Source organism: Nelumbo nucifera, chromosome 6, assembly GCF_055504915.1.
Source record: "Nelumbo nucifera cultivar China Antique chromosome 6, China Antique-T2T, whole genome shotgun sequence".
Classification (NCBI taxonomy): domain Eukaryota; kingdom Viridiplantae; phylum Streptophyta; class Magnoliopsida; order Proteales; family Nelumbonaceae; genus Nelumbo; species Nelumbo nucifera.
Window position 1 is genome coordinate 65,839,432 of NC_142654.1, and position 24,950 is coordinate 65,864,381.

General features: G+C 43.1%; 1 protein-coding gene across 4 annotated transcripts; it reads left to right on the forward strand.

Annotated features, from left to right (window-relative positions):
- The first annotated feature begins 237 nt into the window (after window positions 1-237).
- Window positions 238-18,632, forward strand: LOC104606823 (glutamate receptor 3.3-like). Of its 4 annotated transcripts, XM_088889228.1 has the most exons (7): window positions 1,592-1,658; window positions 1,826-1,890; window positions 2,024-3,171; window positions 3,291-3,568; window positions 5,702-5,733; window positions 5,836-6,245; window positions 17,950-18,632. In XM_088889228.1, the coding sequence occupies exons 3-7, from the start codon at window positions 2,032-2,034 to the stop codon at window positions 18,412-18,414; spliced, it is 2,325 nt and encodes a 774-aa protein (XP_088745354.1). In that variant the 5' UTR covers window positions 1,592-1,658; window positions 1,826-1,890; window positions 2,024-2,031; the 3' UTR covers window positions 18,415-18,632. The 4 variants fall into 4 exon arrangements, with proteins under 4 accessions (XP_019054892.1, XP_088745353.1, XP_088745352.1 ...); XM_019199347.2 differs by having other exon boundaries at window positions 238-1,658; window positions 1,826-3,171; XM_088889227.1 differs by having other exon boundaries at window positions 240-1,658; window positions 1,826-3,171; window positions 5,836-6,249; window positions 17,950-18,170.
- The last annotated feature ends 6,318 nt before the right edge of the window (window positions 18,633-24,950 follow it).

A 24,950-nucleotide genomic window follows, 5' to 3' on the forward strand; every position in this document is an offset into this window, starting at 1 on the left:
AACGTATTATAGGCATTCTTCAGTATCTCTCATTGACCAGGCCAAACATAGATTACTCTATCAACAAGGCCAGTCAACATATGCATAACCCCATCATTGCTCACTAGACTGATGTGAAACGCCTCCTTTGCTATCTAAAGGCCACCATGCATTATGGGCTCTATATAACTCCATCATCCACTAATGTTCTATTCACTTTTTCGGATGCTGATTGGGCTGGAGATTCAGTAGATCACAAGTCCCAAAGTTGGTTCTGTATCTACCTAGGTAACAATCTGGTTTCTTGGTCCTCTAAGAAACAAACAACTGTTGCCAGGTCCACAGCACTAAGAGTGAATATAGGAGCCTCGCTTCTGCTGCTGTTGAAACTATATGGATTCGCTCTTTGCTACATGAGATTGAATTCCCTCTTCAATCAGCTCCAACGTTATTTTGTGACAACATTAGTGCTACATTTTTTATTGCGAATCCAATCCTTCATACCAAGTCGAAGCATATTGAAATCGACATACATTTTGTGCGTGATTTTGTTGCCAAAAAGCAGTTCCTTATTCAACATGTTCCATCCTCTGATCAGATTGCAGATTGCCTTACCAAGGCTCTTACCTTCAGTTGCCTCTCCTTACTTCAATCCAAGTTAAACGTGCAATGTCCACGTATAACTTGAGGGGGGGATATTAGATAAGGAGAAAATAAGGCTTACCCAAAATCAGGATTGTGATAGAGTTTGAACTGTAGAGTTCGATTCGAACTCTTCCTCTTTACTCTATTTAAACCTCAGAAATGCAATTCACGTTGGTGTGTGTTGTTTTTCTCACTAGCTTAACTTTGTTTTACAAGGCCCCCACTCCTTTGAAAAAGAAGCTGTTCTACTGAAATGACGTGACTCTACTCTTTCCAAAGATACCATTTTGATTTTTGACGTCTTCTTTTGCAGGCGAGCTATTAAACTTAGCTGCTTGTGCAACGCAAAAGATAACGTCTTTTACTTTGTTTTACATCAAGATCTAATAAGAATTCCTTTCCTTCTAATGAGCACAGCTTTTGATCAATTGATTGATTTTGATCTAATAAGAATTCGTTCAAGTTACTCAGTTTGGAAGGAGTACAAATACAAATATATGCACAGTAAACAAACATACAAAATATAAGGTTTTGCACTCTACATATTTGTATTTATACTCCTTACAAACGCACTCGAAAAACCTATACAACTTTCTTTTTCTATTTGGGTGGGAATGCGATGTATTTTGAGTTTTGTTTTCTCAGAGCTCTGATGCCTGATTCCTGATTACTATCACTGGTTGTGAAAAGATATCTCCCATCTTCTTAATTTTGGGCGCAGGGGAAGATAATTGGGCCTTTGTTCATCATGGAGCCAACCAATATTGAAGTGGTTTTGCTGCTTCTTTTTGTGGTTTTCTGTTCTCGAGTTGTGCCGGATGGGGTCACAGAAAACGTTTCTTCCTCATCAAGACCCTCTGTTGTGAACATTGGAGCCATATTAAGTTTTGACTCTACCATCGGTAGAGTCGCTAAGATTGCACTGGAGGCAGCAATGGACGATGTCAACTCCAATTCCAGTGTTCTTCATGGAACAAAACTGGTTATCAAGATGCAAAATTCCAATTGCAGTGGGTTCGTTGGCATTGTTGAAGGTACTTCATTTCGTTTCTAATGTTTCTGCATTCTAACATCAGTTGCATTTATTCCTCCATTATGACTGTTCCTGGTTGCCAGATTCTCATAGGCAATGCTTTTCATACTCCTGAACAACCTTCCTATCCTGATGCTGCTTACGATTTTATATTTGTATCAATTCCAGCTTTGCAATTCATGGAGACAAATACCATTGCTATCATTGGTCCACAATCTTCTGTAATTGCCCAGGTAATATCACAGGTTGCGAATGAACTCCAAGTTCCCATGCTGTCATTTGCAGCCACGGATCCCACTCTCTCTTCGCTTCAGTTTCCCTTTTTCATTAGGACAACACAGAGTGATCTGTACCAGATGTCTGCAGTTGCAGAGATGGTTGATTACTATGGTTGGAGAGAGGTCGTCGCTATTTTTATTGATGATGATTATGGGCGGAATGGGGTGGCAGCATTAGCCAACAAACTTGCTGAAAGACGATGTAGAATTTCTTATAAAGCTGGAATTCCCGCAGGCGGTGGAATCAGTCGTGGTGCCATCTCAGATATTCTCGTTAAGGTAGCTCTAATGGAGTCTCGGGTTATTGTTGTCCATGCCAATCCTGATTCAGGCCTCATGGTTTTCTCTGTGGCACACTATCTCGGAATGATGGATAATGGGTATGTGTGGATAGCTACTGATTGGTTGTCTTCTCTTTTAGATTCTTCTTCTCTTCACCCTTCGCAGAGCATGGATTCAGTGCAAGGAGTTCTTACTTTGCGTCAACACACGATGGATTCAGAAAGAAATAGAGCTTTCTTTTCCAGATGGAAGAGGTTGACTGGTGGTTCTTCCTTCGGCTTGAATTCTTACGGCCTCTATGCTTACGATACCGTGTGGCTGGTTGCTCATGCGATTGATGCATTCTTTGGTCAGGGTGGAACCATCTCATTTTCTAATGATGCAAAGATACGAGATGCAGAGGGGGGTGGCCTGCACCTTGAAGCAATGAAAATCTTCGATGGAGGGAAGAAGCTGCTGAGCAATATACAAGAGACGGATATAATTGGTTTAACCGGACAAATGAAGTTTCAACCAGACGGATCTCTGTTTCGTCCTGCATATGATATCATCAACGTGATTGGAACTGGATATCGACTAATAGGTTATTGGTCTAATCATTCTGGGTTATCTGTGGTGCCGCCGGAGGCACTCTACGAAAAACCACCCAATCGCTCTTATGCAAACCAGCAACTTTTATCTGCAATTTGGCCTGGGGAAGCAACAACAAAGCCCCGTGGTTGGGTTTTTCCCAACCATGGCAAGGAGTTGAGAATTGGGGTTCCAAAGCGAGTTGGGTTCAGGGAATTCGTCTCGCAGGTGAGAGGTACCAATTTGACGAAGGGTTTCTGCATAGATGTGTTTACTGCTGCTGTAAACTTGTTACCATATGGTGTTCCATATAGATTCATCCCCTACGGTGATGGTCTCAAAAACCCAAGCTACACCGAGCTTGTGAATCTGATCACATCAGATGTGAGTAAGATATAAGAAGCCTACTTCATGAACTTGAGTATAAAATATATTGTTGGTTGCACTGAGCCTTTTTCTGGCTGTGGGTTTACTTTTCTGATTCATTTTCTTTCTTGCTTTAGGTCTTTGATGCTGTTGTCGGGGACATTACAATCGTCACAAATAGGACAAAAATTGTGGACTATACACAGCCATACATCATGTCTGGGCTTGTTGTAGTGGCTCCAATTAGGAATTTGAAGTCGGGTGCCTGGGCTTTTCTGCGGCCATTTACTCCAGCAATATGTTGTGCCACTGGTGCTTTTTCTCTTCTCGTTGGAGCAGTTATTTGGCTTGTGGAACATAGGACGAATGATGAGTTCAGAGGTCCACCCAGGAAACAAATCATTACTACTTTGTGGTGAGCCCTTAATTCTATCTTTCAATTTTGGAGCAGTTCCCCATACATAAGCATATATTATAAAATATTTAGGTTACAGTTATATTTGGGAATGGGTGGGGACTGTGGCCATGTTCGGGTATGAAGCAGGGGAGATGTGGCAGAACTGGGGCAGTGTTGTTGTGTTCATCAAAGTTAACTTTGTTGGGATTCATGTGTGAGTGGTGTATGAAGAGAGTCATCCTATATTAAAAAGGAATGAGCGGTGCAAGGGATTTATATATAAGCATGGCCCATAAACCACTAATTTAGGGGGTGTTCTATAACGTAGATGAGAGGTGTGGTGTGGATGAAAACAAATCACACCTCGACAAGATAGTTGTTCTACACCATGGATAAAAATGTATGGACTGATCCACACACCTCCATGGGCGTTCTACAAGGTGTGGCATATTTTAGTCTGCATATTGTATTTGATTCCATGCATTTCAGCTACAACATTTGAGATAATCTATGTCGTTAATCATTAAAAGGCAATATATTATTTTTTTGTAATATACACAATAGAAAAATATTAGTAAATTACTAAGAATTTTAATAGGTAATAAAAATAATATTAGTAATAATTAATAATATTAAATAACAAATAATGATATTAATATTAATTAAAAATGAGTAGTAATATTAATGATAATTGATAGTATTAACAACAATTTTAATAATAATTAATAATATCAATAACAATTAATATTAATAAAAGTAATAATTGAAGCTTGATAATTAATAAAATAATATTAATATTAATTAATAAAAATGAGTAACAGTGGCGAGTGGTTCAAATAGAGAAGAGTAATATAGCATGAGAATAAACAAAGGATGAATACTTACTATTTACCATCGACGATCCGATGCAGCAATGGTTGGAGGAGGAGTGGCGAGTGGTTCAAATGATGTATTTATGTAATCGGATCGGATTCAGATGTTACAATCTACATCCTATTAATAATCGGATTGGACTCAGATTTGACCCCATCCGATTCGATTAAAATATGAAACCAATTATTATAATATTTATTAATTTTAATATATAAATTTTATATAATTATATTTAAAATTATAAAAATATATTCTATATATTATATTATATATGAATTTATATATAATAATTTAGTATGTTATATTTATATTAATTTATTATATATAAAAGTTGAAAAATAAATAAATTTTATTTTTTTGGTATTTTAGAAAATTTATAGCGAAGTCGAATTAAATCCGGATCCGATCCGAGTCCATTAGGATTTGAATTCGAATCCAAGCCAATTGGATTCAGATGTAGGTTATCAATAATTGGATTGAATGTGGGCTTTATTGCATCTAATTTGAGTCCGATCTGATTACAACCATAGTTCAAATAAAGAAGAATAGCAATGATGAGTAGAGAAGAATAATAACAACGAGCTTACAAAAAAGTGTTGCAACGGTGAAAAGAAAAGAGGTCTTATACTAGGGTTAAACATCCATGTGAAGTACGGGATCATTATTCCATATGCAAAACAGTGTGGTGTAGATACTTCCACGAGATAAATCCGTGGATGAGAAAATGGGCTGTGGTGTGGATCAATCCACGAGATAGTATGGATCAATCCACACTACAGCCAACCGAACGCATGGCATAGAGGTGGTGTGGATTGAAACTGAATATATCGTTGCCAATCCACACCACCGAACACCACCTTAGGTTTTTGGGTTGTAAGTGGTGTCCATCTCTTCTTGTATCTAAGTTATAGAGCCCCCGGTTTTGGCGACTCCCCTAGATGCAGAGTTGCTTACGGTTTCTTTTTAATGCCTTCCAAGACTCCATGACAGACTCTTTTCAACATATATATAACTGCTGATGATTTTAAATCTTTCAGTCTGAGTGAGCAGAAGAAACTGTAAACGCTTAAATCTACAAACAATAACATGTTTTATTAATGTCCACCAGAAAGTGATACTGGGATTGGAATTTGAACTTATAATCTAACCATTCTTTTCTGTTTTGTTAGGAATACAACATGTTAATTATTTAATCAATCTCCTGTCCTATCATTTGGGTTTTCTTAATATCAGAACTGCTAGTATCTGATAATATTATCCTTCCTTCTCACCTTGCAGGTTTAGCTTATCAAGTTTAATTTTCCCGCATAGTAAGTGAAACTGAAGCTCTTGTCTGTTTCCCCTGCTTACCCACGATGTGAGACACCATTTGAAATTTTGTTTTGAGTTTGCTTTCTCTCTTCTTTTTCCAGGACACAGCACAATGAGCAGCCTGGGCAGATTTGTGATTACCATATGGCTTTTTGTGGCTCTGATCGTCAAGGCGAGCTACATTGCGAGCCTGACCTCAATCCTCACAGTGCATGAGATGTCTTCACCTATAAGAGGAATTGAGAGCTTGAGAAAAGGTGGTGGCCGTATTGGATATCAAGTGGGATCCTTTTCTGAACATTATCTGACAGAGCAGCTTGGCATATCTAAATCTAGGCTTCTCCCTCTGGGTTCAGCAGAAGAGTATGCTTTAGCACTCGAACGTGGTCCTGGAAAAGGAGGAGGTGTGGCTGCTGTGGTCGATGAATTTCCTTATGTCAACCTCTTCCTCTCCACCCACTGCAAATTCAGAATTGTAGGTCAACCGTTTACCAAGAGCGGATGGGGGTTTGTCAGTAACTTTCTAATAACCACTCGCCCATATTTTTAGTTGCTTCTTTATGAAATTAATTAATATTTGTTTGAGGAAATGCTCTTTTAACACTAGTATTCTTTGATGTACGGTTCAAACCGTAAAATCACCTAAAAATGGTTTGATTTGGTTTGATATTTTGCAAAATTGTGGTTTATGAGTTCAGTTTGTTTTCTCAAACTAAACTGTGAAATTGTATATAATATATATAAATGTACAATATAATTATGTAAATATATGGTGTAGAAGTATTATATTTTTAATATAGTGTAATATATCTAAACTCAATGTACAAAATTATAAATACATAGTGATGGAGGGTGATTTGACCCCACCTATGAAACGGTGACATATGGACACTGAATCAGCACGAGCGATAGCTCAGCATTGTAATCTGGTACAACCAAGTGACGGGCCTGCAAAGCAGCTCGCTACGTTGTAGCTCGCGAGAGGATTTCGCCGTGACGCGAACCCCAGGCTCCCCGAGCTACCTTTGAAGAGATACTCTGAGGCAACTTTAGCTCGCGAGCTAAAGCTATTAACTCGTCCGAGCTCCCAAGCAGACAAGTCATTCCGAGGACCAATTCTGCTAAGGGTAATTTTGGAGTGTTCCAAGCTCGCTACAAAATAGCTCGCGAATGAGCCGCACGAGCGCTCTCCAGGAAGCTTCTGACAGACAGATCGTACCGGTCAGACTGCGCCATATCCCTTACTGACGGCGCAGTCCCAGTCCTTTCGGCAATCTGCGTTCACGTCTCTCAGCAGACAAAGGTGTGCCTGCCACTTTGGAAATGTGTCACTCACCCGGGCGAGACGTATGCCACAACAGCCACTTGTGCAGCCCTGGTAGGTAATGGCTGTGGCAGGAGCCTAGTGGCGGTTATGCCCGACCTGATGTGAGTGTCCCTATAAAAGTCCTCAGGGCAGAAGAGAAACTTCTTCTTGAGAGCTCTAATCTCTCAAGTATAGTGAGAACACGCTATCTGCACTCTTAGCCTTCATCTCCTTCTTGCTTTTCCTCCATAGTACTAACTTAAGCATCGGAGTGTCCCCACCAGGTAAACTCCCTGGGGATTCTTCTTCTTCCTCATCTCAGGTACCTTCCAAGAGCCACATGAGTGCCAGCTAGGAGTGACCGGATCGCGCTACATCATTTGGTGCCGCCTGTGGGAAAACGCTTCAAAAAGCCATTCTCTAAACTTTCACATCCTCTTACTCCCCAAAAACTCAACGCTCTTGGCTTCCTCTAGCAACATCAGATGAAGCACGGAGATGAATAACTCCACGGAACAGCCCCAACTCCCTACTATCTGTATCAGATAGTTCACCGTCCCCCTCTCAGCGGACGGGATCCCTAGTTTGAACGTGCCTCTTGTAGGGGCACCCGTCGTTGCTCCACTCCCTACCACAGTCTGAACAACCTTCACTAAACCCTCGGTTGTGCCCCCAGTAGCCAGCCCGAACCAGCTGGAAGATTTGATGCAGTGCATGCAGGCCATGTAGGCTCAAATGCAACAGTTTCAGATCTATCAACAGCATGTGCTGCACCAGGTCTCTCAGTACCAGTATCAGCAACAGTTTCCCCAGCTACTGCAACCTCAGCTTCAGCAATCGCAACTCCCTCCTCGACACCCAGCCTCCCAGTAGGCTAGGTTCCATCGTCAAGAGGAGCACCTTTCCCGCCAAGGAAAGGCCCCCTGGAACCTTCCAAGGAGCCAGGCCTCCTCCCACAGCAGGCAGGAAAGGTCGGCCACTCTGGCCTCACCACGGGAGGTCAGGTCGGAAGGACCCCAGCTCGCCAAGCCCACATGTCTCAGCCCTCCAAGCCCGATACCCCGTTCTTAGAGAACCGGTTCGAGATCCTGGCCGCAAGCTCCAAACAGGAGCCCTCTGTCCGTAGCCATCACCAGCGGCCTAAGCTGCTTCCTGCACACACCATTCCTGACAGTACAAAAGTGAGCAGCACTAATGTCGAGCCTGCCAAGAAGCAGAGACGACGCCACCGAGCTCGCCGGTCTGCCACCCACGACCTACCCAAGCTCGAAGGCAAAGAAGAAGTAAGCTCGGGTGAAGCCAAGGCCCCCATTCTTTCAGTTCAATCCCCCTATCTCCCGAGCTCCTGGCAGTCCCAATGCCTAAAGACTTTAAGCTCCCCCCTCTTGACAAGTACGACAGGTCGTTTGACCCAAATGATCACGTAGATGCCTTCCAATCGTAGATGCACCTGGCAAGAGCCAGCGAGTCATGCATGTGTGTGGCCTTCTCCACCACTTTTAGAGGAGCAGCCCATACGTGGTACCGGAACCTGGCACCTGGGTCGATAAGAAGTTGGGTGCAGTTCGCGCAAGCCTTCACGTCCCACTTCGTTACCAGCAAGCGGTGTCCACGAACTGAAGAGAGTCTCCTTAGCATAGTGCAGAGAGAGGGAGAGTCCATCTGGGGCTACATCAAGCGGTTCAACGACGCTTGTATGCAGATATCGCGCCTGAACCCCGCCGTGCGCCTTGCAGCAGCCAAGAAAGGCGTGACGCACAAGGAGTTCAAGTGGCACATGGTCGTCAACCAACCAACGACCATAACCGGATTTCTTAAGCTCGCGGACAGGTTTATAGCCACCGAGGAAGAGATCAACCAGAAGGGCGAGGGCGTGCCTGAAAAGAGGAAGAGGGAAGGAGAGCCTTCCAGTCAAGGGGACAGCCGAAAGAAAAAGGATGCAGGTCGGGGGGCCAAGCCGGGTCAGTCGTTCCGAGCTCCCACGGCGGACCGAACTAATTACACCCCACTGAACGTGAAGCGGGCCGAAATCCTGATGGCGATCAAGGATGCCCCATACGTGAAGTGGCTGCCTCGTTTGAAGGGGAATCCCAATGAAAGAAATAAGAATCTATACTGCAGTTTTCATAGAGATCACGGTCATAGTACCGAAAATTGTAAAAACCTCCACGACGAGATTGAGGAGCTCATCCGTCGCGGGTATTTAAGAAATTTTGTACATAATAATAGTAATAATAATAATAAAGCAGGTTGGCAAGGGGAGCACGGTAAGGATTCTCCCAAGTCCAGCAGCAGGCCGGCCGAACAGCCACAGAGGCAGCCTCCGGAAGAGAGGCCGGTTCGGGGGACCATCTACATGATAGTGGAAGGCTCGATCATTGCAGGTTGTACTTCGGCAGCGGCTCAGACGTCAATTCGTAAGGCCGCCCGAGAAGAGCAGAACCCTCCAAAGCGGCCGAGAACAGAAGAGCCAATTTTCTTCACAGAAGATGATGCGCGAGGGGTTCACTACCCCCCCGGTGACGCACTTGTGGTAAAGCTGAGGATCAATGACTTCGAGGTCAAGCGCGTGCTTGTCAACTCAGGCAGTTCAGCCGACATCCTCTTCAAAGCTGCGTTCAACCAACTTCAGCTACAGAGAAGCGACCTGAAGTCTGCGGACACTCCTTTGGTGGGCTTCAGCGGAGAAGAAGTCTGGCCCCTTAGGAAAATAACAGTACCTGTGGAAGTTGGCACGTGGCCTTGCGTGGTCAGATTCAAACACGACTTCCTGGTAGTTGTGACCCCCTCCCCCTACAATGCCATAATAGGCCGGCCGATCACCCATGTCCTACAGGCGGTGGTCTCCACCTACTATTTGGCAATGAAGTTCCCAACAGACTTCGGCGTGGGGGTAGCGCGGGGCGACCAGCTCGAGTCCAGCAAGTGCTACGTCGCCGCCCTGAAGGGAAAGACCAAGGTGGCCGACGACCTCGAGCTGGAGCGGCCTACGGAGCAAAGCGAGGAACGAACCACGCACATGGAAGAAACAGTCGCAGTCCCGACCTCAGCGGCAGACCCAGCTCGAACGTTTCTGATCGGTGCTTCTGTCCAGGAACCTCTATGATCTAAACTGGTAAGTTTTTTACTTCCAAATTTGGATATTTTTGCGTGGTCCGCGGCAGAGATGCCCGGTATAGACCCCAACCTTATAACTCACTAGCTGAATACTGATCCTGTAGTTAGGCTCGTTAGATAGAAGAAACACAACCTAGCCCCAGAGCGGTGGAAAGCGGTCGACGAGGAGGTCGAGAAGCTCCTCGCAGCTGACTTCATAAGAGAAGTCCACTACCCTACCTGGGTGGCCAACCCCATCCTGGTAAAAAAGGCCAACGACAAGTGGCGCATGTGCGTCGACTACACCGATCTAAATCGGGCTTGCCCAAAAGACTGCTTCCCATTCCCCAGAATTGACCGCTTGGTGGACGCGACCTCAGGGCACGAGTTGCTAAGTTTCTTGGACGCCTATTCGGGCTATAACCAAATCAAGATGGACCCGTCAGACGAAGAATAGATTGCCTTCATCACAAAGTTCGGTCTATATTGTTACAAGGTTATGCCCTTCGGGTTGAAAAACGCAGGGGCAACCTTTCAAAGGCTTGTAAATAAGTTGTTTGCGCCATTAATTGGCAGAAAGGTAGAATGCTATGTAGACGACATGGTCGTCAAAACTCAATTCTCACATGAATTAATACAAGTTTTGCATTTTGTTTTCGAAATTCTGCGTAAGTTTAATATGAGACTGAACCCAAACAAGTGTGTATTCGGTGTGACCTCGGGCAAGTTCCTAGGATACATCGTTAACCGGCGCGGCATTGAGGCCAACCCGGATAAGATTAAGGCCATCTTAGAATTGAAACCACCCCGGAAGTTGAAGGAGGTTTAGAGGTTGAACGGCTGAATAGCCGCCCTGAGCCGCTTCATGTCCAAATCGGCAGACCACTGTCTGCCATTCTTTAAGGCAATCAAGAGCAAAGGGCTCGAATGGACCCAAGACTGTCAGCTTGCGTTTGACGAGCTCAAGAAATACCTCGCTAGTGTGCCGATCTTAACCCAGCCCGAAGAGGGTGACATTTTAGAACTGTACCTCTCGGCAAGCGACGAAGTGGTCAGTTCGGTACTAATAAAAGAAGTAGATCGGGTTCAACGACCCATCTATTATGTTAGTAAAGTATTGCAAGGAGCAGAGACGAGATACCCAGAGATAGAAAAGTTGGCTTACGCACTGGTAATTGCAGCCTGGAAGCTCTTACTTAAGCCCGAGGTCTCTGGTCGGTTGACGAAATGGGCCATTGAGCTCAGCGAGTACGACCTCCAGTACAAGCCGCGAACTTCCATCAAGGCCCAAGCCTTAGCAGATTTCATAGCCGAATGCACATTCAGCTCCGAAGTCCCCAGGCCGGTTGAGCACGAAGCTCCCAGCTCGGGTGAGCCCGAAGCTCCCAGGTCGGTCGAGTCTGAACCCCGTGAGGTAGTAGCCAGTGTGGCATCTCTCCTAGTTCGGCCGGGTGCAAGCTGGGATGAGGAGTCCTGGATCCTTCACGTAGATGGCTCCTCGAACCAACAGGGCAGCGGAGCCGGAATAGTTCTGCACAGCCCAAGTGGCACGAAACTAGAGTACGCGCTACGCTTCGTGTTCGCGGCGTCTAACAATGAAGCGGAGTACAAGGCGTTGATAGCTGGACTGGCCCTAGCCAGAGAAGTAAAAGCAAAGGACATCATTATCTGTAGCGACTCCCAGCTCGTGGTCAACTAGGTCACCGACGAGTACGAAGCTCGCGAGCCAACCGTGATAGCTTACTTAGCCAAAGTTAGAGAGGCCCTGCTCAACTTTCAGTCACACTTTTTCAGACAAATCCCAAGGTCGGAGAACACTGAGGCCGATGCCCTGTCCAGATTAGTCAGTGCCAACGACATCACCATGAGAACCGTGTACATAGAGGACTTGCCTCGGCCTAGCATTCTCAGGGGAACAGAGGAGGTTGCTCTTGTCGTTCAAGCAAAGCCGAGCTAGATTGACCCGCTCGCGAGCTTCTTGCTACATGGGACTCTCCTTATAGATCGCAATGCAGCTAGAAGGGTGCAGCGCCAGGCAACCAAATATGTCATGATAGACAAACGACTATACCGGAGATCTTACACGCTCCCCTATCTGCGTTGTTTGCGACCTACCGAAGCCGAGCTCGTACTCCGCGACACTCATGAGGGATTGTGCGGCGGACACTTGGGGGACAGGACCCTCGCCCAGAAGGCACTTCGACAGGGGTACTATTGACCCACAATGAAGGCAGACGCTATTGAGCTTGTTAAAAAATGCGACAAATGCCATAGGCACGCCAATATTCACCACAAACCTACCGCCGATCTCAAGTATCTCACCAGCCTGTGGCCCTTCGCACAATGGGGCATTGATCTACTCGGGCCATTCCCACCGGCAACGGGTGGGAGGAAGTTTTTGGTAGTAGCAGTGGACTACTTTACCAAGTGGGTAGAAGCCAAACCCCTCGTAACGATCACAGCCCGAAATATTCAAAATTTCTTCTGGAAGAACATTGTGTGCCACTTCGGATTACCTCGGGTATTGATTTCTAACAACGGTAAGCAGTTCGAGGACATCAAATTTCAAGACTGGTGCCAAGACATGGGAATCCGACAAAATTTTACTTCAATCGCACACCCTCAAGCAAACGGTCAGGCAAAAGTCACGAACAGAGCCATCCTCCGCGGACTGAAAGCACGGCTGGACCGGGCTAAAGGGTTGTGGGCAGATGAGTTACCTAGCGTCCTATGGGCTTACCGGACCACGGAGAAGACCACCACGGGAGAAACACCCTTCAATCTCACCTTCGGCACCGAAGCAGTGATCCCTGCAGAGATCAAGGTGCCTACGCTGCGACTAGAAGCATATAGTGATCAGACGAATGAAGACGAGCTTCATACCAATCTCGATCTACTCGACGAAGTATGGGACCTCGTGTATATCAGGACTGCAGCCTACCAGCAAAGAGTAGCTTGGTACTATAACGCCAAGGTCAAGAAGCGGAACCTCCGCGTCGGCGACCTGGTTCTTTGAAAGGTTATGGTACCGGAGCCCGGCGCTGGCAATCTTGGGTCTAACTGGGAAGGACCTTACTGAGTGAAACGAGTACTCGGGGTAGGAACGTATGAGTTCGAGACCCTCGAAGGGAAACAAGTACCTCGGGCATGGAATATTGTCAACTTAAGACAATACTATCTGTAATAACCGAGCAGGCCACGAACTTTAAAAGTGAACTATAAGTCACTCCCAGCGCCTAAGGGCCAAAATTCTGGGCCAACACGATCTCGGCGCAATCAGGCCTAGTTGCCTTAATGACATGGGTGAACTTCAAGTGAGGAGTGTAAGCAGCTCGGGCTTAAACCCCGCCAAGCATAGCTTGTTCTAGTACGATGATCGAACTAGAGAATAACCAACGAGCGTATAGTTCGGGCACACGTGGTAATCGCTTTGTCGTGCACCATAAAGATGCCTTGAATGGTTTAAGGAACAGTTCGAGGCAACAATTATGAGGAGTTCTACTTCTGGTACGTAGCTCTAATAGCTTGGGTGTTGAGATCGCCTTAGCAAAGATAAAGATAGCACATCATACTTGGAAGAAGAAAGGGAGAACTTTCATTGTCGCTTCAAAAAAAAAAGAGAGAAGAAAAATAACAATGCGGTAACCGAGCTAAACAGCTCGGGAAAGTTTGACTATCACAGGGCACAACCGCCCAACCAAAGACTTGTGAAAGACCGGGTTTACGGCACTCGGAAGCCACCAGAAGTCTAGAGAAACACCGCCTTAGGGATCCGCCTCCTCATCCTCTGGGGAGTCAGGCTCCTCTTCCTCCGCTTGGTCCACCGTCTCAGGAGACAAACCCTTCATAGTAATGCCGTCGAGGTTGAGTCCGGAGAACTTCTTCCGAACCAGCCACCAGCAAAGCTTAAACCCAGAGCGGTACGAACCCAAACCATACTCCGCCTGGAGGTCGTGGAATTCCTGGGAGTCTTTAAAATCCCATACCGCTTTCTCTCGCTTAGCCTCCACCATCTAATCGAAGTTTCGAGTCCGATTTAGAAGAGTGGACTCCAAGTCCCGCACCTGCTGCCTGAGGAGCTCCCTCTCTTCCGCCATCCACGACGATTTCTCCCTGTAACGTGCACTCTCTTTAGAAAGTCGGGCGGTTTGAGCTTCCTGGTCGTGGACGAGCAGCTCCTGAGACGCTCCCCTTGCCGGTGTGATGGAGCTCGCCTCGAATCCGGTCGAGCTTGCCCTGGAGCTTCTTGTTAGCAGCCCGCTGGTGGAGGGCGTCGACACGATGGATGCGCGTCTAGAGAGCCATGGCATGGATGGCGGAATTCACCTGCCGACAGAAGAGAAGATCAGAGGACAGCGGAGAGGAGCAAAACAAGAGAGGAAAAGGGAAAGAGGTCACTTACCACCATGCAGTGAGTAGAGGCGAACGCGGTGAGGTCCCCGGGCTCCATATTCCCCCACTGAGTGACCTCATCATTAGTGATTGCCTTCCAGCTCCTCCAGCGAGCCACGAGGTAATCATTCACCCCTTCCCATTTCCCCACTGGGAACCGGGGGTAAGGGTGTGGCTGGAGGGGGTTACAGGGAGCCTCCCCCTGATGAGGGAGCTCATCCCCTCCGAAGTCAACCCCACTAGTTCCTTCGGGAGGGGGTGCCGAAATCTCGGGCAGAGGGGAGGATAAAACCGGCTCGGCAGACCCTAACTCAGCACCTCTTGAGGGGGGAGTCCGGTCGGGGCGCGTCCTCTTCCTATGACGCCTCTGGCTGCTCGAGAGAAGACGGTGCGAATCGGCACTAGACATAATGGCTGCCAAGAAGAGCATCAGTGTTAGTCCAATCAGAATGAGATATGTGCATGCGAATGAGTACGACATCGTTACAGAAACCACACGACCTAAAAAGGCAACCTACCCGGGCTCAAGCCGGCCTACACGAGCTTCTCCTCAGCCAAGTAGTCTAAGCAAAGGAAGCCTACTGATGCCTAGGACAGCATCGTTTTCCAGGTTTCAGAGTCCAGTTCGGCCCCAAGGTCCTGGATGGCGCCCCTCCAAGCAGTTGGGAAGGGCCACCCCTCAGGGTTGCAAACCACAAAGTAATCCCGCTTCCAGGCGGGAATCTTATTCGGCAGCTCGTACAAGAGCTTATAGCTGGGACGGGGAGAGAGGTAGTAAAAGCGCCTCTCCGGAGGAACCCCAGGAGCAGCATTTTTTATACAAAGGATAGAGGCAAAAATATCAAGGTCCAAAGGAAGACAGTACTCGTAACACAAAGATATAGTCCCAACCATATTTCGAATGGCGTTGGGATGAAGCTGGTCAATGGTGACGTTAAAGTGATTTAGCACCTCCACTATCAAGGGGTGCAGGGGGAGACACAAGCCAGCCTCGAGCTGTTCCTGGAAGATTACTATGTCATTGGGACCATGCTCCCAAGGGAAGTTGCTAGTAGGGAGGCTATAGACCAGGTCCCCAGGGAGGCGAAAGTAGCGGATTAGAGACCTGAGTCTCTCCGCTGTCATGGAGGAAGGGCCAAAAGTGTCAGGCTCCCTCCCCCTAGAAGTAGATGCTACATCACCGGAGGCCTCCCGAGCCTCTGGGATCTGCTCCCAGGCTCCCCCCGAGCTCGAGGGAGCAACATCGTCCTGACTATCGCCCCGGTGGTAGGTGTGGTATTGGTACCCAAATATGGCTGACAGCGATTGGGACTCACCAGAAGAGACGGAACGAAGCAAACTGAGGAATTCGGGTAGACTAGATGAAGTGCGCGACCTCAGAATCCAAAGACAGCAAGATGGCATGGGAGAAAATGAGGCTTGGGAGGCCCCCCTATTTATAGCCTCCACCCTCACAATTTGACGGCCCGGATCAAAGTAGATCCAACGGCCCGCAGGCGCCCTGACCGCACGCCTTCTAAAAACCGAAGGTGATTAGCGGTACGTCTTCCGTAATTAAGGTAATCGCGGCCGCACGACATTCAGAGGTAAAAGCCACCTTAGCACGTTTTCGGAATCCGAAAAGTCAGGAAAGTCAGAAAATCTCTTGATTCCCGCAAATGCATTAATGTGGGCAGTCAATCGAGTTTGAATTTCAGTCAAATCAGTCCATCGTGCTTCACAAGCTCCCTGCGCTAAGGCAGTGCTCTTAGCCCAAGGAGTGGGGGGCAATTGATGGAGGGTGATTTGACCCCACCTATGAAACGGTGACACATGGACACTGAATCAGCACGAGTGACAACTCAGCGTTGTAACCTGGTACAACCAAGTGACGGGCCTGCAAAGCAGCTCGCTACGTTGTAGCTCGCAAGAGGATTTCGCCGTGACGTGAACCCTAGGCTCCCCGAGCTACCTTTGAAGAGATACTCTGAGGCAACTTTAGCTCGCGAGCTAAAGCTATTAGTTCGTCCGAACTCCCAAGCAGACAAGTCATTCCGAGGACCAATTCCGCTAAGGGTAATTCTGGAGTGTTCCAAGCTCGCTACAATAGCTCGCGAATGAGCCGCACAAGCGCTCTCTAGGAAGCTTCTGATTGACAGACTGTACCGGTCAGACTGCGCCATATCCCTTACTGACGGCGCAGTCCCAGTCCTTTCGATAGTCTGCGTCCACGTCTCTCAGCAGACAAAGGCGTGCCTGCCACTTTGGAAACGTGTCACTCACCCGGGCGAGACGTACGCCACAACAGCCACCTGCGCAGCCCTGGCAGGTAACGACTGTGGCAAGAGCCCAGTGGCGGTTATGCCCGACCTGATGTGAGTGTCCCTATAAAAGCCCTCAGGGCAGAAGAGAAACTTCTTCTTGAGACCTCTAATCTCTCAAGTATAGTGAGAACGCGCTATCTGCACTCTTAGCCTTCATCTCCTTCTTGCTTCTCCTCCATAGTACTAATTTAAGTATCAGAGTGTCCCCACTGGGTAAACTCCCCGGGGATTCTTCTTCTTCCTCATCTCAGGTACCTTCCAGGAGCCACGTGAGTGTCAGATAGGAGTGACCGGATCGCGCTACATCACATAGCAAACTCTTCTATTTTATACTAAAACAAAAAAATTAAGTTTTAATTTCTAGGTGTGCTATTTGTGCATGTGCTTTCTAATTGCGCAGGTTTAGCCTAGTAGAGGCAAATAATGGTCCAAAGTCCTCAAACCATATTAAAAACCTCACTAAACTGTAATAAAAGGGTTTCGTCATACTATTACGGTTTGGTTTGGTTTGAAAATTTTTGTTACGATTCATTAGTCTCACATCGGTAGTATGGGATGCCGTTGTGGGGTGTATATGTGTCTGGGTTCCCTCCCTCTAATAGATGGTATCGGAGCCTATACTATGTCTCCTAGTTGCAATCATGTGGCACAGGTGGTGACATCGATATTATAGTATTTGGCCGGGACTAGGGGGGCTAATGTAAAACCAGCCTGCATGAGCGCCAGGACTGCAGAGCTGGTGGAATGTTATGATTCATTTGTCCCACATCGGTAGTATGAGATGCCGTTATAGGGTGAATTCTGCTAAGGCACATAACAATTTCTCAAACCGAAATTTACTGATTTGGTCCGACATCTTCTCCAATTGGCACCATTGGACCATAAGCACTCCTACTCATCATTGACGTAATTTTAAATCTCATTGAAAAAGAAGATCAAGAAAATAAAATCAGATTCAAAACAAGTACCAAGTAACCCAATTTAGCCAAGAGGACCCAAGACTTTAATACGACCATGTTTAATTGCAGAAGATTGTTGTCAGTCCTTGTACATAAAGTTCATTTGATCTTTTATTGGTAGATTGCTCTGTTTTTATTTAACCTCTGCTTTCTTACCAGGCCTTTCGACGGGACTCTCCTTTGGCTGTGGATTTGTCGACTGCAATTCTGAGACTATCAGAGAATGGGGATCTTCAGAGGATCTATGACAAGTGGCTAAAAAGAAGCATTTGCAGTTTGGTTGTTACAGAGTTTGAAGCCAACCGACTCCACCTCAAGAGCTTCAGGGGCCTTTTTATCATGTGTGGCCTGGCGTTCTTTCTTGCACTCGTTATTTACTGCTTGTTGATTATAAGAAAGTTTATTCGTTACCACCCTGAGGAATCTGATTCCACAGGCCAAGGTGGCTCTAGGTATAGGCTTCTTTTTAAATTCATATCCTTTCTTAATAAGAAGGAAGACCGTTCAGAGACGAGGCCTAAGAGAAGACAATCAGATGAGACCTCAACTGATGACGATGACAACGAAGATGAGTTTGGGAGAAATCCCAAGAGAACAAAAAGACAAATTTCTCCATATATATAGGCAATTAACTTGCTTTGATATGTTCGAATTGTGTATGAGTGATTAATCCTACTACTGGTATTGGAGATCACTGGAAAGAGAAAAAGTATATCTGAACGGAAGCCATTAAATTTCTTCTTTCCGCACAAAATGTCTCTCCTACTTGTAAAGTTATAATACATGTATATTTTATGGTGTATCCATGCCTAGTCATTGTTTTTGAACTATCATTAATCCAGATGGTTGGACCGTTGATTTGGAAACCATCCACTTGTTTTTAAGCAACAGTTTTGGCCATTTTTTTTTATTATTTTTTTTAAATTGCAACGGATCATCCAATATGGTTGAACCATTGTCTAAGAACCGGTGGCCAAAGCCATTCTGGTTATGAATCGTTTTTTAAAACATTATGCCTAATCCCTGCAAGTCTGCAACTGTAATGCCACATATGCACCATGGTTTTTAAAATCGACCCGGTGACCAAACCGGTCAGGGGTCCGGTTACTGGGTCGAACGGTTAAAACTGTTCGAACGATTAACTGCCCGGTTCAGCGGTTCGCTGACCAAAATCAACAGTTTTGGGGGGAAATCCGGTTTTTGGGGAAAATGGAACCGGTCAGGTAACGGGTTCCCAGTTTTTCCGGTCCAACTGTTCAGTCTGGTCTGGTCCGGTTTTGAAAACCATGATATGTACAAAGACCTAAGTGATGAAAAACAGATTTTAGGGTCCGTTTGGTTCTCTGTTGGAATCGGAATTGGAATTGAAATTTTCCGGAATCGAAATCGAAATGGTCCATTCCCATAATCTGTTTGGATCAAACAGAGCTATGGGAATTAAAATCAACAGGAATGGAATTTCATTCCCAAAAGAGGGGCAAAGAATGACCATTCCCTCAAATAGGGAAATGTCATTCCAGCAGGAATGGGAATGAGATTCCAATTCTGCCCAACCAAATAATTGAAATCAAAATAGTCCATTCCAATTTTAAAGCCCTATTCCCACGAACCAAACGAGGCCTTACTTTTTTTTTGGTATTCAGTGCTATGTACCATTACAAACCTTCCCTTAACCCCTTTTTCTCCTAAAGTGTTGATTGCTGGATTTATATATGTTATCTTTTCATTGACTTTAATATATTGTAATAATTAGACAGTAGGAGTATGAAATTCATCTTTATTAATTTGTCTCTTTATTCTTGTATGTGTGTATGATTCTTATGCTATGTAACATTCTTTATTTAGATCTATATAAAATATTTGTAATTGTATTGATTAGGCCAAGGGCCCAAGGGTAGGGAGAAACCACAACCAAATTGACAATAATTTAATTATTGGTATCAAACATACCTAGAATTGAAGCTTTGATGGCTCATCATAAATAACAATAGCAGCAAAGAAAAATATGACAAACAATTGATCTCAAGTTGAAATTATTTTTAATCAATACAAATGTCCACTGTTTCTATTTAGGGTAAGGCCTTGTTCGATGCCTCTTAATGTTGAGTGCTGAAAAACATTCGTGCATTTTCAGAGCCATAAGAGCGTTCTGTTTCATTTCTCAGCCTTAAATGTCATATCAACCTTGTTTTCCACTAATTTTACTTTTTTTTTTCAAAACATACCCCCAAAAGCTTCTTCCTTTTACATATATTACAATTTGGAAAACCTATATAATAATAAATACTTATTAATATTTGTGTAGATATTATTTATTATTATTATAGTAAAATAATTATTATTATTTAATTATTTTATTATCTCATAATTTTACTTTATTATCCATTAAATTATTTAACGATGTATTGTTTTAAATAATTAAAAAGTAATTAATTAATAAATGAAAATTAATAAATAATAAATACTTATTTAATTATTCAAAACTAATTAATTAATTAATTAAAAATTAATTCATTAATAAATAATTATTTTAATTTAAAAGTAATTAATTAATTAAATATTATTGTTAATTGTTATTTAATTAATCATTAATTAATTTATATGATTAATTAATGCTTAATATCTTAAAATAATTAGGTAATTAATTATAAAAATAATTATTAATAGTAATAATAAAAATTAATTAATATTTGTGTAGATATTTAGTTTAAATATTAATTAATTAATTAATAACTACTCAATTTTAAAAATATTTAATTATTTATTATTTTATCAATTCCATTATTTATATTTTTATATTCATTTTATTAATTGTTAATTAGTTTTTTAAATAATTAAACAGGCTTTTTGTTATCCAAGGTTAAAATGGTCAATTGTCATTTTTTAGAACACCACATTCAAATTTTAGAATAACATTCTCTACATTCAGACTTCAGAACAACATTCTCTACATTCAAATTTCAGAACAACATTCTTTACATTCAGACTTCAGAACAACATTCTCTACATTCAAATTTCAGAGCCAAGAAAAGTTCACAAACTCCAATACACCTCTAAAAGTAATTATTACAATTTCAAAGGCATTTAGAGTTCAGAATTCAATGCAACCTCCACTAAAGTTTTATAATTGCAATCACCTCCCTTGAACTTTCTATTACAGTTGCAAGTAGAATCATTTTGTTAAAATCCTCTACGAAGAACTAAGAAAATGCCCACAATACCCATGAAGTTACTATTGAAGCTGTTTTCTATGGAAAAAGATAATACAAACTTTATGAACAAAAAAAAAGAGAATTTGCACTTTGAAGTTACAGCTTTATCTTTGAGTAATGAATATGAAGGGCAAGTTTGAAAAATAAACCACTTTCAGAAAAGAGACTAGAAGGCCAGGTTTGGAGTAGTGATTCATACGAATAGAAAATTTAGAAAATAAACCTTATTTTGAAAAGTAATGTATATGAGTATTTTAGACATTTTTATGCCACTTTTTAAAAGATTCTAATAAAAGGGGTCTACTTGTAACTATGTCAAGCAATTTAAGGGAGATGATTGCAGTTACAAAACTTCAGGATTGTCAGAAAATTCAGGGAGGTTTTATCAATTTACCCTTCTATAATATTTATGATATGTTCAAATGAGGTTATCTGTTCCATCTGATGTGCATCTCATCCTCTTATTATTGGAGATGGGATCTGATTCTCACACTTGGGCGCCTCACATGCACATCTACCGTGCATTGGGAACATTTCCTATGAATAATAACTTAAAAGTACGGGAGATGTTCCCAATGCATGGTAGGATGTGAGTGTGAGGCACCCTCTGTGAGGAGCAGATCCGGTCTCTTAATTGTTCTTATAGTTTTGTCTGCATTCAATGTGACTTATCATTTATCTTTTGAAAGCGAAATTGAAGGTTGGACCACTGGACTAATCCATTGGTGTGTTTAGATTCTCAAACTGGTTCTACGAGCTTTACAGTCTTCTAAATCTATTCTTCCTTGGGAATGTTTAGTGTGCTTATGAAAGTCAATACTTTAAGTCTAGATTGTAGGCCAGTATTTTTCTTTTCTTTTTTGTTATATTAAACGTGATCTTAGTGCTCAATATCATTATATAACTAAATCAACATTTAAAAAATGCAGAACTCCTGTCCTTGTTACCTTATTTACCAGAAATCCAATTCCGTCATCACAAAACCATTCTCACACTGTCCTTACAGTCCCCTTCAGCCATGCATTGAAAATATCATCTCTTCATGAATAAAAATATACAAGTACATAAATATTTCTAATGTATGGCTGTAAAAGGTTGAGGACTAAATCCAAATTCTCTATAGCAAACCTTTTGTTAATTAACTAATATAATTTATTAACTCATAAAAAAAAAACTTTTACGTATGTTTGGTTTGAAGGAAAAGTAGGGAAATGATAGGTAAGGTAAGAAAACCTTTACAAATCTTGTATAGATTTCTTTATCTTTCCCTTCCTTTCCTTACCTTTTCCTTCAAACCAAACATAACCTTAAGTCATTGAAAGTTTTGATGGTTGGTCAATCAAATTTGCTCAGCTGCATTATCTCATGTTGATGAAATAATGATAGAGAGAAAATTATGGTGGGGTGCCGGTGAGGAGAGAGGAAAACTTGCCAACATTACAAAAGAAAAGGAGAGGCAGGTCATAGGCATTTAAGTACGTAATGGAATTATGTGAAGTTCTTTTGACTTTCCTGCAGTAAAGAATCGTTCATTTGGAGTGAGAGAGAGCTTACATGATTGTTTTTAAAGACTTCACTTTTGCTACGACACTATAATAGCGCAAAGGAGTTCACTTTTGCTAATTCAAGGTGAAGCCATGCCAACAAATCAAAGGCTTTGATTTAATTGTTTCAGCGCAGAGTTACGGCACTGTCACAGCAAATGCCGGTTTGTTTTAAAAATAAAAAACAAATGTCGTGTCACTAAAATCATAAAGTTGCATTGACCAGTGCAAAATTTCTTCCCTGTTCAGTTTTGCTTTCATTTGTTGGTAGTTATGATTTGCATTCCTAGCTAATTTTTTTTGTTTCTTTTGCAATATTTGGCACGTTGGCAAACTTCATATCCCAAAAATTAATCTACAATCCTACCTACCTCAATTATTTCTCATAAAGTGGGGATTACATACATCATTTTGCATCCTACCTTATTCTTACATGTGGATAGCCCACTTCTTACTCCATTATCTTTCACATTTTTTTTTTTTGCAAGGAATAAAAAAAGATACCAATACTAAAGCTACAAGATTACATAGAGTTTTCAGATCTGCCCATCAACCGTACCATCTTCCTTCAAACTATTTACTACAGTAGCTGCATCACAATATGTTAAGAGGTTCTTAATTCCCAGGTTAATAGCATTCTTCAGGCCCATGAGGAGGGCCCACCAATCTGCTTGGGTTGCGGAAGAGTCCTAAAATCTCCTTCCTTTAGAATATATGACATTCAGATCTTTAGATACCTGCATGACCATAAGTTGGAATGTAAGATCCATCAACAAACATGATATGAGTTATTTATTGGGTAAGTGACTTACCGAAAAGCGAAGGCATAATATAATTGCATCTCAAGTCTCAATAATGCAGATAAGTACATTTACCTATATTCTTTTATTTTTTATGTAAATAAAGCAATGACCATCTTAACCATAAAAATTCCATTATTAAAATGGGTGTTTAAAGTATTGGCAACTTTTTCTTAGATGGGAAAGTTAATTTATCCACCTAGGAAATGAGTATACCTGGAAAAATAAACTTTCACTGGTTCTCACATAAACCTGAAAAACGAACATGGGTTTCTTGGTCAATGGGAATCAAAATCCCATTGACCAACTTCCTCCCCTCTCAAAATCCAAAAAAAGAACGCCTCCTAAGAGTCAGTCAGATCCACTAATTAGATTGGATCTAATACTTGTTTATTATGAGCTTTTTGATTCCTTATATCCCATGTAAGGCAAAAGATTATAATATAAAGAACTTTGCAACATAACCCATTTGAACTTTCTTAGGCGAAGAGTTAAGTATTGTGCCAATCCATCTATAAACAAAAGAAGACAACTGAACACCACGAACTTCTGCTAGGTTGACACCGGTTTGTGCTATGTACCAAATTGCTCTGACATATTGGCCTTCAAAGAATAAGTGTTGCCAAGTTTCCTCTTCAGAACCACAGATTGTTCAATATCTATATTGGATCTCAAGAAACCTCAGTTTATCTTTTGTGTTCACATCGTGCCACCAAGCCTTCCACATGGAGACTTGGAATTATGGAGCAATACAAAGTGAAGAAGAGGGGAGATGGCTTGTAAAAAATTTATAACCAGAACTCACAGTCTAATTACAATTCTTAGAGCTCTTCCATCTCAACAGATCAGGTAAGTCTTCTTGTTGTCTTTGTAATAGAATATGATTAACTATGTTTTCTGAGAATAAAGAAGATTGTAACTGAATATTCCAACTTCCATCAGGATTCAACAACTCCTTGATAGGACCGTTTCCTTGAATTTACTGATGTCCGTCCGCTCCTTAACTCAGGAACCCCCTCCCTTAAGGTTGGGATCCAAGGGTCCATGATGTGACAGGAATTGCACTTCTGAATTTCCAAAACAAATTTCTTTTCATCCTGTCCAACGTTGAAACCACCTTCTTCCACCAACCTGAATCATTTGGTGAAGATTTCAAATTGAAAATTGAGTTCTTTTTGACATATTTTTCTTTTAGTAGCTTTATCCATAAGCCCTTGTCTGAGGAGAATAATCTCCAAACTTGTTTTGCAAATAGGGCTTTGTTAAACTCCCACATTCGTCTAAAGCCCAAACCACCCTAATGTTTAGGTCTGTATATTTTCTCACAGGAGATTGAATGGATTACTGTTTTGTTAGAGGATCTCTCCCACTAAAAATTTCTTTGGACTTTCTCAAATTTTTTATAGGATCTTTTCCAAGGATTGTTGTGTCCGTTACATGGTTAGTGATGAGGGCAGATTTGGCCCTCCAGTGAAATTGCGACACGTGGCACCTCGTGACAACTAGGCAAGCACCCAGGCAACAACTTACCAAGTTGGTGTCCCCCCGGGCACCGGTCTGACTGGCCTGGCACGACCTGCACGTGGCCCATGGGCGGCCTGCAC

Coding starts and splice junctions, on each gene's coding strand:
- LOC104606823 (XM_019199347.2), top strand. CDS start 1,373: ATGGAGCCAACCAATATTGAAGTGGTTTTGCTGCTTCTTTTTGTGGTT. Junction 3,172..3,290: donor TGAATCTGATCACATCAGAT/GTGAGTAAGATA, acceptor TTCTTGCTTTAG/GTCTTTGATGCTGTTGTCGG. Junction 3,569..5,701: donor CAAATCATTACTACTTTGTG/GTGAGCCCTTAA, acceptor CTCACCTTGCAG/GTTTAGCTTATCAAGTTTAA.